Source organism: Arvicola amphibius, chromosome 10, assembly GCF_903992535.2.
Source record: "Arvicola amphibius chromosome 10, mArvAmp1.2, whole genome shotgun sequence".
In the NCBI taxonomy this organism is placed as follows: domain Eukaryota; kingdom Metazoa; phylum Chordata; class Mammalia; order Rodentia; family Cricetidae; genus Arvicola; species Arvicola amphibius.
The window spans coordinates 61,047,978-61,063,547 of NC_052056.1; the positions used below are offsets into that span (position 1 = coordinate 61,047,978).

At 44.6% G+C, this 15,570-nt stretch overlaps 1 protein-coding gene across 3 annotated transcripts in view; it reads left to right on the forward strand.

Annotated features, from left to right (window-relative positions):
- The window catches only part of Rubcn (rubicon autophagy regulator), a 59,955-nt gene that overhangs the window by 10,680 nt on the left and 33,705 nt on the right, over nucleotides 1–15,570 (forward strand). For 2 of the 3 annotated variants that reach the window (XM_038344585.2, XM_038344586.2), the window contains exons 1-2: nucleotides 750–993; nucleotides 11,451–11,604. In XM_038344585.2, the coding sequence (XP_038200513.1) occupies nucleotides 929–993; nucleotides 11,451–11,604 (219 nt within the window). In that variant the 5' untranslated portion in view covers nucleotides 750–928. Of the gene's footprint in view, nucleotides 1–749; nucleotides 994–11,450; nucleotides 11,605–15,570 lie in introns of those variants that run through there. The other variant, XM_038344587.2, reaches the window with a different exon arrangement.

A 15,570-nucleotide genomic window follows, 5' to 3' on the forward strand; every position in this document is an offset into this window, starting at 1 on the left:
GAAACCGCTGTGTCTAGCTTTGGTGGTGTATGCTTATAGTATTTGCACTTGGGGTATGAGGATCCTGAATTCAAGGCCAGCCTCTGCTCCAAAACCAAAACAAGGTGGAGAATTGGTTCAGCGGTTGAGAACGATGTGTTCTTGCAGAGGACCCGGTTCCAAGTTGGGGTCCCTGTCCAGGTAGGTGCCTTCGCGGGCACCTACACGCACGTGATACACACATACATCCAGGCACACGCATATACATTTAAAAATGTTTAAAAACAAGCAGGAACGTGTACCCTGACATCACTCCTGCTGAAGACCTTCCCACAAAGCCTAGCCTTTGTACTGTTCCTTTGCGTTTCAGTTTGTGACCTCTTGATTTAAAGAGTTGGGTCCCCCAACACCAATAGACGTTAAATCACGATGGGCTGAAGTGTAGGTGTTAAATCACGATTGGTGATGGACTGAAGTGAAGTTTATCGAATTTTGATTATATCGGTTTCCTTGTCTATCTTAACCTCCGATAAGAGTCAGATTTCCAGGAATCAAGTGTGACAGGAGTGTACCCTCAGATTCCTGACTTTGGTTAGCTGGAGTTTTCAACCTGGTACTCCGCCTGGTTAAACTAGCCTAGCACGGGCGACTAGAGCCTGCGCGCCCAGGTTAGCTCAGCCTGGGATTGGGTAGGGCAGTGCATGCCGGGAGTGGCCAATCTTCGAAGGGCTTGTTGGGAATTGTAGTTCTTGGGGCCGGAAGTGGTGGTGGCAAGGGTAGAAAGGCAGCTGAGGCAGCAGTCCTTAGCACTGACGCCGCCGGGGTGTAGTGCATGGTTCCGAGCCCACCAACCATGGTGCCGTCCCTCTCCTGAGAGTGCTCCGGGCGCCCTGTTGACCGAAGCGACCGGGAGCCTCTCTTCAGCCCGGAGACGGCCTTGCAGTCCCGGATGCGTCCGGAGGGCGCGCGAATGGATCTTGGCGGCGGCAGGGAGCGCCTGCCGGAGGAGAGCAGGTGGGCTGGGAGCGGCTGGCAGTCGGGGCTGCTGGGTGCGCGCGAGCATCGGGAGACTTGGCAGGGCTGGTATGACACGCAGTGCGGGGCGCGGCAGACCTGAGAGCGACCGCTGCGAGTGACTTGTTTGGGAAGAATTTCTAAGAGGAGGGACTGGCGGGCATGTGTAAGGACGAGGGAGGAGAGTTTAGGGACAGTGAGCGAGAATGGGTATGATTCGTTCAGGGCTGGGAATAGAAGACAGTGAAGCCAAGATCCAGGACTGCTGAAGGGGGGGGGGGGGGGAGATTCAGAGTCTGGGAGAAAGGACTGAGGTGCTGTAGTGAGATTTTATAGGCCAGACTCTATAGATAAGAGCAGGGGACAAGGTCGGTGCCCTGCGTTAAAACTTGTGGTGACAATCCAGACTGATATTATGAGGGTAATGTAAGAATTTCTGGGAGCTAAGGTTTAGGTTATAATTGACCCAGCAAGGTTAAGAAGGGACGACTGTGGGTTAGAAGGAGAGGAGGGCCTGTGTGTGCAAAGCCACTGATTGCACTGGGTGTGGGCTTGTTGAAATGATAGAAATTGTGTCCTTTGTCAGCGAGATCCCCGCTGCCCTGAAAGGACCTCTGTCATTTACTTCTCATCTTCAGCCCCTTCGCTTCTGCCACACAATGCAAGTTTAATTTTATGTGGAATTATCAGAAAGTCTTAGCTTCTAGAAATAGGGGCATTTAAGATTTTATTTTCTTTTTTAATTTAAACAGTTACATATTTGTATGTGTGTGTATGCACGTATGTGTGTGCACATGGGGAGGTTAGAGGACATTTTGGAGGAGGTGGTTCTCTCCATCCACCGTGTAGATGCTGAGACTAGAATCAGGTTGTCAGGCTTGATGGCAAACAGCTTTACACAGAGAGCTCTTTCAACAGCCCAAATTAGGATTAAAAAGCTACTTTAGAGTTATGATCATTTGGACTTTGTAGAGATGTGTCTCCTATTGGGAATTTGCTTTATTAACATCTGGGCTTAGGTTGGGGAGTATATAGTAGAGCACTTGGCAAGCATGCAGGCGGCCCTGAGTTCCATCTCCGGCATCACGAGAACAGAAGCAAGTCTTAACTTCTTAAGAGGATGCCGGAGCAGATACCCAACAGAAATAATGGCAGAAGGAAGTCTTTCTTGATGTTTGGAAATAGATTCAGATACAGTGATGATCTCCAGAGCAGATGAAGGCCAAAGACTAGAGGCAAAATAATTTACCTCAAAATATTCTCCATGTAGAATTGAAAACTGCTTGGGAGAAGATACCCCTGCTATGGTGTGCTTTCTTGAGTACAAAGTGGTTGGAACTGGAGTTTTTGCCTGAGGTCTTTGAATGGTCTATACTAAATGAAACTGATTTTACTTCCCTTTTCAGCATTTTAGTTTCTGCTTTTGTATATTTGGCTATGTATTCTTCCTCCAGATGTCTGTGAAGTGTTTTATGTAAAAGGTACCTTGTAGCTGCTAAGCAAGCCTTATGGTAATTTTGATTTTCTTGTGCTATCATGTGGAGCAGGCTGGGTCAGCTATGTTAAGTTTGGTTTTTCTTTCCCATTTAGCTGGAGCTGCATTAGTTAGGTAGTTATTCATTACTTATTTGTTCTATGCCAGGCACGGTCTTGACAGCATTGCGGATGTTAATATATTTAATGCCCTGACTGTTGTGTGAGGTACCTGCTGTAACATTATCACTTCCCAGAGGAGGAAGCAGGCACAGTGACAGACAGGATACGGAACTTGCTGTGTTATGCATGGATCTCTGGGAGAACTGAGACTCACACCCAGTGACGTTTACTATCTATACTCTGCTGCTACCCAACATGATAACATGACCAATGTACACAATAATGTTAATTTTTGCCACCCTGTGCCTGTCGTTTAGGTGGGTGGGACAACTCCTTTGCAGGTATATTTTTTTTCTGTCAGTTACTTTTCTAACTTCTTAACTAGAGTACTTTAAACAATTTCAGCAGTGAGATTCCCCCCCCCCCCGTCCCGCGCCCCACAGTCACTCACTCAAACTGTCCTTGTAAAGCTACTCTCTCTCTCTTGGTGGCTGACTAGTTCAGAATGTTTTCAGTAAAGCTTCATGGCACTGATGGCCCCCTTAGTCCCAGATAGACACTGGTACATACATGCCTCGTGTGAGAATTGAGGCATTGTGGCTGAGCCCCTGCAAACATAACCTTTCATGGTCACTACAACACACAGTTCAGAAAGTCATCTCGACGAGACGGCAGCTGTTTAAGCATGAAGGATATACAGTTTCCCAGTGAAAGTACTCGATAGTGAAATGTGCATAATTTAAACCCACCGAAAGCTTCCCCTTTGTTTTTATCTCAGTTAATAGCATTTTCTACTCAGTCAACCAAGCCAGAGCCTCACAATGAAATTTCGGATTTCTCTTTTCATATCTCATATCCAAAGCTTCAGCAGAATCCTAGCTTATGTGCTTGACTTGGTCATCTTACTAAGCCCTGCCTGCGTGAGGCAATGCTCTTCCCTGCTGGAAAATCATAAGACTTAAGTAAAATAATGAGTGTGGTACATACCAGAGTACAAGGGTTGTGCTCCTCGTCCAGCCTCCAGTTTCCTTGTGCTAGGTGTGTTGTCCAGTTATTACCCGCAGCAGTGTAACTTTTTTCTCCCTATTTCCATGGCTCCCCTAGCTAAGTTGAGCACATGGGAAATTGGGGTGTTGACCTAACTCTTAACTTCACCCTAGAAGTGCACTTACTACATAATAGGTCCTCTACTGTTTCCTTGTACGTCAACTACCTCATAGCAGATACTATTGTGCTTAAAAATGATCTTTATCTTCTCCTAAAGTTTCCTTAAGTGCCAGTTGTTTGGGAGTTGTCTCTGAAGCTATGAGCTAAAACCACAGCCTTTCCACTATTGAGCTGTGCAGTCTGCTCTGCCCGGTGCTCACTTGACTGTACAGTGGCCCACACCGGAGCAAAACTAGATAGTAAGGTGTAAGGTGTATGCAGTGACTCTGAACACACAGTGCACCAAAGCTTCCCTTTCTTTGTCCTCAGCCCTAGCATTTTCAATGTAGTCAACTAAGCCGGAACCTCCCAGTAAAATTGGATACTTCCCTCTTCCCATGTCCCTTATCCAAGCAGGCTCCAGTTTCTGTAAAGTCTTCAAGTCTTCCCTGGTATTTCCTTAAATTTTTTTTTTTTTTTTTACATTTCCAGATAAAGGTTTATAGTTTCTTAAAAAACAAAACAAAACAAACAAAAAAGCAAATCCAGGTCATAGTATTGCTTTTAGGTGCAGCCAAACCTTGGTGCTGAAAGTCCGCTTTCTGCGCCTGTCTCTAAGCTGGGTCCTGGTTTATTGCCTTTCTTCTCGAGGAGACTTTCTACCTGGCAGTCTCAAGAGCAGTTGCAGAAAAGCTGCTGTCCGGCAGCTCCAGCAAAAGCTGGCGTTCAGGGGCTGGCTGGCCAGTGCCTGACATTCAGCACGTCGAGCACACTGCTCACTTGGGCCTGGACTGTGTTGGCCTTGTGACCAAAATAAGTGATAAAGGTGGTTCTGTTTTCACCAGGTCGTGGATTCCAGGCAGGCGCAGGTCACATGGCCATTCGCAATCATAATCTCACAGTGGAGATTATTCTAACAACTACTGAACTCATTTGCCTCTCTAAACGTAGTAGGTCTCCATACTGTTGCTTACTTAATGTTTCGGAAACAAAGTCCCTACAGCGTTTGCTCAGGGATGTTCAGTGATTTCTTTCCCCTTGTAGTTTGACCATGCAGTGGAATTTCTTCAGCCGTAGTGAAAGCTGAAGTTATGTTGTTTGTAGGAAAATGGATGCTGATGAGGATAATCGTATAAAGTCCGTCTCATAAGGTTAACTGTCCCTCGCCTCTTACTTTTCTCCCCTTATCCTTTATAGATACATAGGGTCATAAATGTACTGACGGCATGAAAATAGAAGTGAAACTGTCTGGGGAACAAAGGGGACAATGCGAGGGATGAAAGGGGAATGTAGTGGGGCTTGAGAGTAGTGTGCTCGTAGTACATTATATACTTGCATGGTAATATATAGAATTCAGCAACTAAAGGGAATAGAGAAAATAGAATATAGTCCAAACTCCTACACTGGTATTCAGTTTGAGTTTTGGCCCCCCCTGAAGCTCCCAGTCACGGTTCATGACACTCGGTCCCTAGACTTTCCCAGCCTTCTGGCTCTTGCTTCTGTGCACTCCTGCAGTCTCTCTCCTCTTTGCCTGAAGAGTGATGCTCTGTCGAAGGCATTCCCGACCGGACTGTCCCTTCCCACCTCTTCAGCACAACCTTCCCTTCTCTGCATTCATTCGCATTTCTCATCACTTTTACCCTCCATGCTTTTCCTTTTCACCCTGACAGGGCCAAGGATTGACGGTACATAGGATGGTGGTGAAGCAGGTGAGTTTTGAGCATTCTTCACTCTAGTTCAGTTCTTTGTATCACACATCCCACTCCTGCCCTCCCCCACTCCCCTGCCTGCAGACGCAACCCTGCAGCCTTTAGGAAAGTGCCTCTGTGAGGATGAAGGGGAGGGAGGTCTGTCCGCTGGGGTCTACCCCACAGCTCCTTATCAGTTCTTCTCTGAGATGGAGCTTTTCTCTTTCTCTTCTTCCTTTGCCACCCTTCTCTTTTAGTTATCTTAATTAATTTATTTTGGTTTTATTAGACAGGGTTTCTAGTTGGGTTTTTTTTCCCACTCTTTGGGGGCCTACTACCCAGCTACCAAATAAATACAGAAGCTTATTCTTCCTTATGAATGTCCAGCCTTAGCTTGGCTTGTTTCTAGCCAGCTTTTCTACCTTTTGCCTTGGGGCTTTTCCCTTTCTCTATTCTACTTACCTTTCTTTCCTTCCTACTCTGGCTGGTTGTGTGGCTGGGTGGCTGACCCTGGTGTCCTTCTCTCCTCCCTTTCTCACTCCTCTCCCTTCTCCTTTTTTCTCCTTCTATTTATTCTCTTTGCCTGGCAGCTCTGCCTATCCCTCTCCTGCCTAGTCCACTCTCTTATTAGACCAATCAGGTGTGTTAGGCAGGCACCACAGCTTCACAGTTAAACAAATGCAACACACCTTTGCATCATTAAACAAATGTTCCACAGCATAAAAGAATGTACCACATTTTTTTTTTTTTTTTTTTTTTTTTTTTTTTTTTTTTTGGTTTTTCGAGACAGGGTTTCTCTGCAGCTTTTTGTTTTTTAGAGCCTGTCCTGGAACTAGCTCTTGTAGACCAGGCTGGCCTCGAACTCACAGAGCTCCGTCTGCCTCTGCCTCCCGAGTGCTGGGATTAAAGGCGTGCGCCACCACCGCCCAGCAATGTACCACATCTTTAACTAATATTTCACAACAAGGGTTTCTTTGTTGTAGCAATGACTGTCCAGCTCTTTAGACCAGGCTGGCCCCAGACTCACCTGTCTCTGCCTCTAAAGTGCTGGGATTAAAGATCATTTCCTACAACGTTTTGTCAACTTTTCTGCTTGATTATAGAACCTGCTTTAACAAAATGATTGGCACTAGCCACAGGTGATGATTAAGATAGCAATTTTTAAGTTTTATGAGGAAGAATTGTCTGTTGATAGCATTGGATAGGAGATCCTAACAAAGGAATTATAGTGAAGCAGATTATTTAAAATCTCTGACAAGTTGAGCCAGAGCCGAACCCAAATCCCTAAATAAGGTGACAAGAGGAGAGATCATTCTAAGTGGGCAGATCTGGTGAATAAAATCCCAGAAGTCAGAGTGAGGTGCCATGCGCGTGATACCGAGTGTACTAAGTAGCCTTCGATGCACGGAGAGCGAGGACTCTAGCAGGAAGGTTAGTGTTAGTATTTAGATTGAGACCAAGCGATGGCCACTATGTGAGCTCCACACTACGGAGCCTGTATGTCAGCCGTGGATATAGTTCCTAGTGTAAGGAATCCTCCTGCCTTTTGTTCAGTCTGTTTATTGTTGGAATTCAGTAATTCCAGTTTCATTCAAGTTTGGTATGACTGGCAAGGCATTTGTACAATAGGTATAAGTTATAAAGCTGTCTAGAGATAATGCTAATATCTTCCTATACATCAAGACACTGCTATTAAAAGAACAGGGCCAGCCAATGGCTAGGTTCTCCTGCATACTCCAGAGTTAAGAGACTGTACAATAGAGCCAAATATGTTTTTCCATTAAGCATTGTATTTAAGAACCAGCATAAATATCTAATCACAAAATCTAAAAGTTAAATACTGTGTAACTAGAAACAAATTATATAGCCAAATATGAATGAATGTTAAATTCAAATTAAGTATGGGAGTCTCTTGTTACCTCAGTGTCACCAATAATTCTCTTTTTAAAAATTTTTTATTTCTTTTAATTTGCTTTATTAATTATTTAATATTTATTTTTATGTGTATTGATTTTTTTTGCTTGCATGTGTGTCTGTGTGAAAGTGTTGGAACTCCTGGAATTGCAACTACAGACAGGAGTGAGCTGCCATGTGGGTGCTGGGAAATGAACCCAGGTCCTCTGAAGAGCATCCAGTGCTCAGTGACCGCTGAGCCATCTCTACAGCCCAATTCTTTCTCTTTTATTTTGTGTTTTTCTGTACCTAGAGGAAAAACCAATTCTTTCTAGAAACAGCTTTCTGGCTTTGAAAGTCCCAGGGGCTTGCCGAGTCAGAGCCTTTCATCACGAGACACTTTTTGACATTTGATGTTTAAAAATGCTTCATGGTACTTTCCAGTTCTTGTTTGCTAACTTGGTTCAGATTATTGCTTCTTTTTAAAAAATTTTATTTTTATTTTATGTGTATGAATGCTTATTTGCATGTGTATGCGTGCACCCTCAGAGGCTAGAAGCCTGTGTTGGATCCCCTGGAATTGGAGTCACAGACAGTTGTGAGCCACCATGTGAGTGGTGGGAACTGAGTCCCAGTCCTCTGCACATGCTCCTAACCACTGAGCCATCTTCCCAGCCCCCGTGGAGCCTTTATTAAATGCTAATCTCAGATAAAGGCTTAACAGCTCCTCTCTTTTGTAGTCCCCCCTGTTACCAAAGGAACACTGTAGCATGCTTTATTTTTTAGTATTTTCACAGTGAGATCAGTTCTCTCTCTCTCATGCTATCATAGCTTTGGAAAGTCTTTCTGATCAAAATTTATTTCTTTTTTTGGTGTTCTGTCATGTTGATATCGTATCCCACCCTCCATTTCAGGGATTAAGTCATCGCTTGGCTTGGTACAGTTTGGCCTCTAGCTGTGTCTCGGGAGTGTGTCTGTCCTGGGTAATGGCATCCTGTGAAGGGGACAGGCTAGACTAGTTTCCTTTTGCTTCTTAGAAGGGCTGGGGAGGTAACTCAGTAGATGAAGGTGTTGCCCTAGTGCCCATGTTAAAAACAAGCAAGCAAAAGGACAACAAAGCCAGGTATGTGTTTGTAATCCCAGCTCTGGGATACAGAGACAAGCAGTTCCCTGGGGTGTGCTGGCCAGCCTAACCGAGGCATCGGGCCTCAGAGCCCAGTGAGAGACCATGTTTCAGAAAACAAGTGTAGGGCTCCTAAGAACAACAGCTGGGGTTGACCTCTGGCCTGCATGTGTACCTGTACAAATAAACACTCGCGCGCACGCACGCGCGCGCGCACACACACACACACACACACACACACACACACACACACGAGGGGGCGGTGGCGCTTGATTCTCCGTGGTGGTCTCTTTACTTACATCTAAGGCTATTTATTTGTTTGTTTGTTTGTTTGTTTGTTTATTGAGAAAAGGTTTCTCTGTAGCTTTGGAGCCTCTCCTGAAACTAGCTCTTGTAAACCAGGCTGACCTTGAACTCACAGAGATTCACTTGCCTCAGCCTCCTGAGTGCTGGGATTAAAGGTGTGTGCCACCACTTCCCGGCTATAAGTTGATTTAATATCTCAACCTCTGAAAATATTTCTGTCATTAGGATAGAGAACACTAACAGGCATACTCTAACTATGTAAATACAAATTTTTAAGGCTTATCATTCTCCCAGATGAGCATTTACAAAGCATAGAGTGCTTGGGATACCGCAGTGAAGCCACATTTCTTTGTCGTTTTGGCATCTCAGGGACACTTTCTTGTGGGCAAGGATGGTTGCTTAGCTTTGTCCAGGGGACTTTATTGGTAGACCTGAGTGCTCAGAGGTTCTAGGACTTCCATGTTCTTTGTAGAATTTTGGGAGCAAAGAATGATGTCTACTTCGTAATACTCTTTAAAAAGTTAATGCATTATTGACCCAGGATGAATCAGAACACAGGTATGCAGCCTCTTGCTGAGCCACACTAGCTGTTAGACCTGTAAGGCTTGATTGTAGTTTGTTGAAATGTGAAAAGCTAGTCCGTCAAAGTAGACCAGAGGTTGATTAACCCTGCTGAAACATAGGACGCAGTCAGTGAGCAGCAGTTGGAGTCAGCCTCTAGAGTGGTAGTTTCTCAATATAAACATAAATGGCACTTTAAGTGATTACTTTAGTTCAGTGGGCATTTTACAACTGGTATAGAAATACAAGAGAAGTCTGGTGACTCAGTATTTTTGTTTTTGAGACAGAGTGTTGCTCTGTCTGGAATTCTCTTTGTAATACAGGCTGGCCTTGTATTGAGTTTATGGCAGTCCTCCTGTTGAAGCCTTCCTAGTGCTGGGATTATAGGTGTGAACCACTATGCCCAGCTGGTGATTCAAATATTTAATAAGGAAAAGAAAACCTGAATGTCCCCTAGTTCAAACAAATTCTGGTTCACAAGGCCTTCAAAGCAAAAAGCCCAATCCTCTTGACCCTCCCTTTATGGATGAGTCTCCTACCCCATTCTGTCACTCATTTTATTTATGGGTTTTACTTATCTGCCTTTACTCATCCACTATTCTAAAATTGCTCAGAAAATACACAAAAGATTAGCTTTGTATTGATGGAAAGGATTATAATTCAGGATCCATCCTCTGCTGGTATTTACATGATATAAAATCGTTATGATAAAGTTTCCTGAAGAAATCTTTCCTATTTCCTATGATCGTCATGAAAAGAGGAGAGAGCGGTAGTCTAATAATGGAAAGGAAGATAATGTGTGCATTGTTACAGTTGGGGGCCCAAGAGCCAGGTGTGACGCATCATCTCCGCATGCGTCCCTTGTCCAGTTTGATCAGTGCATTTGGGTCCCGCATTCTATTGCACTTGGTGTTGAGTTTTGCTGGTTAAAAGCTGTGCAGAGAAAATGCTAGGGATTAAGAAGAACCTGAAAGATGATCAGGGCAGCAATTTTCTGATTTTACAGTGAAGTACATCAAATAGTCTAGGAGAACAAGGTGACAGCTGACTGGTCTGGGGACGTGTCTTAAAGTGACTTCAATGCAAACTTAAAACCTTTTTTGTTTCAATGTTCACTTAAAAATCTTGGAGGCAAAAAGTCTTATGGTTGGCTTGGGGTGTTTGGTACCAACAAACAAGTTGGTAGAGTGTTTGTCTAGCATAAGAAAGCTCTGGTTCGATCCCTAGTACTTCACAACATCAGAGCCTGTAGCACACACCTGTGATGTCGGCATTTGGGAGGGGATGGCAGGAGGATCAGGAATTCAAAGTTATCCACAGCTACCAAGTGAGGTCAGGGGAAGCCTAGAATACACGAGACCCTCAAATGACAAGTAGTTTGTGTCCTTACCTGTCATGTTTGCTTGTATGTGTTTGTATGTATGTGTCTGTCCTTTGCTGTACTCCACTTAGTGCTAGGGAATAGAGTAAAGAAGAAGCAGGGTGGTTGGATTTATATCATAAAAGATTTCTGATTTGGGACTGGAGAGGTGGATCAGTGCTAAGTAGCACTTCCTGTTGTTCCAGTGGACCTGGGCCTCCATGGCAGCTCACAACCATCTATAACTCCAGTTTCAGGGGATCCAGTGGCCTCTACTACCACCAGGCCTGATATGGTCACAGACAAGTGTGTAGGCAAAACATCCATACACATGAAAGTACAATTAAAAAAAAAAGATTTCTGATTGTGGGTGGGTGTTCTCCTCTTTTCCCTTTGTATTATCATTGTTCAGAAATAGGTCTTTTATTTCGTTTTGTTGATTTTTCAAGACAGGGTTTCTCTGGGTAGCTTTGGCTCTCCTGGAACTCGCTCTGTAGACCAGGCTAACCTGGAACTCAAGATCCGCCTGCCTCTGCCTCCCAAGTTCTGGGATTAAAGGCGTGTGCCACCACTGCCTGGCTCAGAAATGGATCTTAATGAATTGCACTCCTGAAATCACAAATAGCCATGATATGCCGTGTAAGTGTGAGGGCTCAAGTCTTTATAACTATAGTACTCTCAGAATGGAGCCTTATGTTGAAGAGAGAATGTCAGGCAGGAGACACTGACATGTATGGTGAGGGTCAGGTTCAGCAAACTGAACTAACCATTGGTATGATTTCAGGAGAGAGCATTGGCAGTTGCTGGGTAATTTGAAGACTACTGTGGAGGGTTTGGTGTCAGCCAACTGCCCCAATGTCTGGTCCAAGTATGGTGGCCTGGAGCGGCTTTGCAGGGACATGCAGAACATTCTATATCATGGGCTCATCCATGACCAGGTATGTAGAATTCATCCCTCCCCCCCCCCCCACATCTGATTGGCTGAATCCCTTGGAAAACAGTTGCATGAAGGTGGTTGGCAGAGAAAAGGTGAAGCCCACTGGTTTATGTCAGTTCCTAAGTATAGAACTGAGTCCATGCGTTTGCATGCTTGTGTGTGTGTGCATCTGCCTTTCTGCCCCACCCCCATGTCTCTCACTCAGTGCCACCATAGATGCCAGAGGAGTGAATAAACCGCCAGGTCAGGCAGCACAGCAGCAAGAGGTTAGGTCAGTTTGGTTCCCATTGATTCCATGACAAAGATGAATTTACTGACTAGTTACAGATTTATTATCTTTCAGCTCTTGAGGTTGGAATTCTCAAATGAGTTTCATTAGACTCAAGCCAGGGTGTCTGCTGTGCCGCACTCCTAGGAAGTGCTAAATGTTCCTTCTCTCCTTGTCCTTTTCAACTTCTAGCTGTTTCCCTCGAATTCTTTGGCTGCTGCCACCACTGCCCAGTCTTTGTTGTTGCTGTTAAAGTGACTGTTTTTAATTTTTATTGATTTATTTTTAAGTTTATGGGTGTTTGCCTGAATGTATGTCTGTATGCTGCATGCATGCCTCAGAGACCACAGAAGGGCATCGGATCACCTAGGACTGGAGTTACAGATGCTTGGAAGCAGACATATGGATGCTGGGGTTAAGCCCAGGTCCTCTGGAAGAGCAACCAGTGCTCTGAACCATTGAGCCATCTCTCCAGCCCCTAGAAGATTATTTTTTATCATCAACCATAACCAGGAAGATTTTCTGCTCCCTTCATTTTAGTCTTGTTTTAGCACAATGCTTTTGATCTGGGGCTGGAGCCCAGTGGTGGTAAAGCAGTCGCTGCCTGTGCAGGGCCCTGGGTTCAAGCCCCAGCACTGAAGTCACTTACTCACTCAGTTAATCAGTAAATAGAACCATGTGTTCTCTCCAAGCCCCCCTCCCATATGGAATATTGGAATATGGAATAAAGCTGATGCAAAATGTGTACAGTCCACGAAATGTTTCTGCTTAGTAAGAAGCTGAAATTCCACGTGGTCAATTATTCTGTACTTGGAAGCCTTTGGCCCAGAGACCAGTGTGTGCTGTGGAGATAGATCCTTGGGCTTGATGAGTTTGCTTAATTAGAATTAATGTTTCTTGTTTGATCCAAAACCATCCTTTCTTCCTCTGACTCTAGTGTTGCAAGGAGAAGGGGGGGTGGTTGTTCTGTCCCAGCCACCCGGCTAGCTTACACCTGAAATAATCACACAGAAACTGAATTCATTTAAACACTTCCTGGCCCATTAGCTCTAACTTCTTATTGGCTAATTCTTACATCTTAATTTAACCCATTTCTATTAAATCTGTGTATCACGAAGTGACTGTGGTTTACCAGCAAGATTCTAACCACTGTCCGTCTCAGGCAGGAGAGCCATGCTTCTGTCTCTCTGCCCTTCTTTCCAGCATTTAGTTCTGTCTACTCCACTTACCTGAGTTCTGCCCTATCAAAAGGCCAAGGCAGTTTCTTTATTCAACCAATGAAAGCGACACATGAACAGAAGGAACTCCTACACCACTTTAGATTGCCTTAAATTTAGACTTTTGTTGTTACTTTAATTTAAAACAGGGTAAAAGAATTGTATACTATCCTAGCAGGACTAGCCAGGACCCATTCTTGAATATTGAATATTGAAGACGGCATAATTTTACGTGTATGGGCATTCTGCCTGCATGTTTGTCTGTGCACCATGTATGTTCAGTGCACACGGAGGCTAGGCAATGGCAGCAGCTCTCCCCTTTCAATTTTCTTTCTTATTTTTATTGTTTTTGTAATTTAAATTTTTTTGTTTCAGTTTTGTTTCAGTTTCGTACATTTTATTTATCCTTTGACAGTTTTTACATGTATACAGTGTGTCTTGTGCTCTCCACCAATGTCTTGCCATTCCCATCTCCCACTCTACCTGGCTACTCCCCGACAGACAGCACATGCCCCCACTTCCATGTCCTCCCCTTGTGTTGTTAGTTTGTTCTTATAACCCACTGAGTCCAGTTAGTGCTGCCTGCTGGGATTTTGGCTTATCTTGTTGGCCTGACCCTGCATAGGTAACTGCAGCCTCAGTGAGCTCACTGCAACTGCCCTGCGGTGCATGCAACTGCCCTGTCCAGAAGACAGCATTTCACATGCTCCTCTCCATCCTCGGGTTCTCACATTCCTCCTACCTCTTCTTCCTCAGTGTTCTCTGAGCCATGGTGCCAGTAAGAGGGGGTGGTGATTTAGTCGTCCTGCTTAGAACTGTATCTCAGCTTTCTGCCCAGAAGAAATCCTGGACTTCACTCTCCTAGCCCCGACTTCTCTTAAACTTTAGACCCAGAGAATCTAAAGACTTTTCTTCTGGGATAGCCTTCAGGTGTCTTAAACTCTTATGTCCAAAGCAGAGCTGGACAAAATACTTACCGAAAGGTGGGAATCCCAGTCTCTGGCCAGCCAACCTAACCAGTCTGACCAGGTCAAGACCAGTAAGAAACCCTGTCTCAAAAAACAAGGTGGACAGTACTTAAGGGATGACGCCCAGGACTGTTTTCTGGCCTCATGCATGTACGCCTGCACATACACAAATTCAGACCTCTCTAGTGCACACATAATTAAGGGCCCTCAAACACTCATCTGCCCTTGCCAGGGACTACTATTCTTCTCAGGAAGTGTAGCAGCCTTTCTTGGACTGCCAGCCTCCGAATCACGACACAGAGACTTATTATTAGCTATAAATGCTCAGCCTTATCTTATGCTTGTCCCACTAGCTTTTATAAATTAATTTAACTTGTTTCTCTTCATCTTTTTGCCTCAGGGCTTTTTTCCTTTCTTTCATTCTGTATGTCCTACTTTTCCTGCTTCTTCTGTGTCTGGCTGACTGGCCCCGGCATCTTCCTTTCTTTCTCCCTCTCCTCTCTCTTGAGCCTAGATTCCTCCACCTATTATTTCCTCTGCCCGCCAGCCCCGCCTACTGTCTAGCTATTGGCCAATCAGCTTTTTATTAGACCAATCAGGCGCCCAAGGTAAAACAAATGCAACACATCTTTGCCTAGTCAAACATTCCACAGCCAGGAAGTCCTTTTTTACCAGAGCTATGTTTCTCTTCTCTCACCTGAATTTATTTTCTGCTGGCTGTCACACTGGAAAATATCCAGTTGGCATCAAAGGACTTAGTATGTTGCCCTCCATTCTAAAAGTAGGGCTCTGTTACCCCTGAACAGCAGCTTTGGCCCTGTTGGAAAGTCTTAGAATTCAATGGAAAAGTCGGCTTAGTAACTCAAGGTCAATTCTCCTTTGACTATGTAAGTTCAATACTGTTGGCCACCATCATCTCTTGATGCCATGGAAGCATTGTCTATGTGTGACTGGTCTTCAGTTTCTATCCCTGGACTTTCTTCTTGGATCAAACATTTTTAAATGATTTTATTTATTTGTTTTGGGGGTACATGCATGGTGAAGATCAGAGGCCAGCTTGCAGGAGTCCGTTCCTTCCATCATGTGGGTCCTGGGGGTTGAACACGGGGCATTAGGCTTGGCAGGGACCTTTACCTCCCTTGTCCTTTAAGGTCTTTAGAGATGGAGTCATCTGTATTCTTGAAGCAGTCTCAGTCTTGCCCATGCATCCGCAACCCTCATCTCAGATCTCGGCTCTGAGTTCTAGGTCTAGACCGGCTGTCTCCCCTGCTTTATCACCTGGCTGGATCTCTTTCCTACCCAACAAGCACAGCCAAAACTGAATATATTTTCTCCCAGGAGATTGCCTTTCATCTTGGTGTTTTTATGCTAATTTGTAGTATTGAACTACCCAGTGTTCCATTCAGAAATTTGGGATTCATGCCAAAATGTTTTGTTAAAAACAAAGTGCAAGTTTCCCAGGCTGGTGACAAATAGCCCCAGATTAGTGGTGCTGCTGTTCCGTAGTTAGAGCA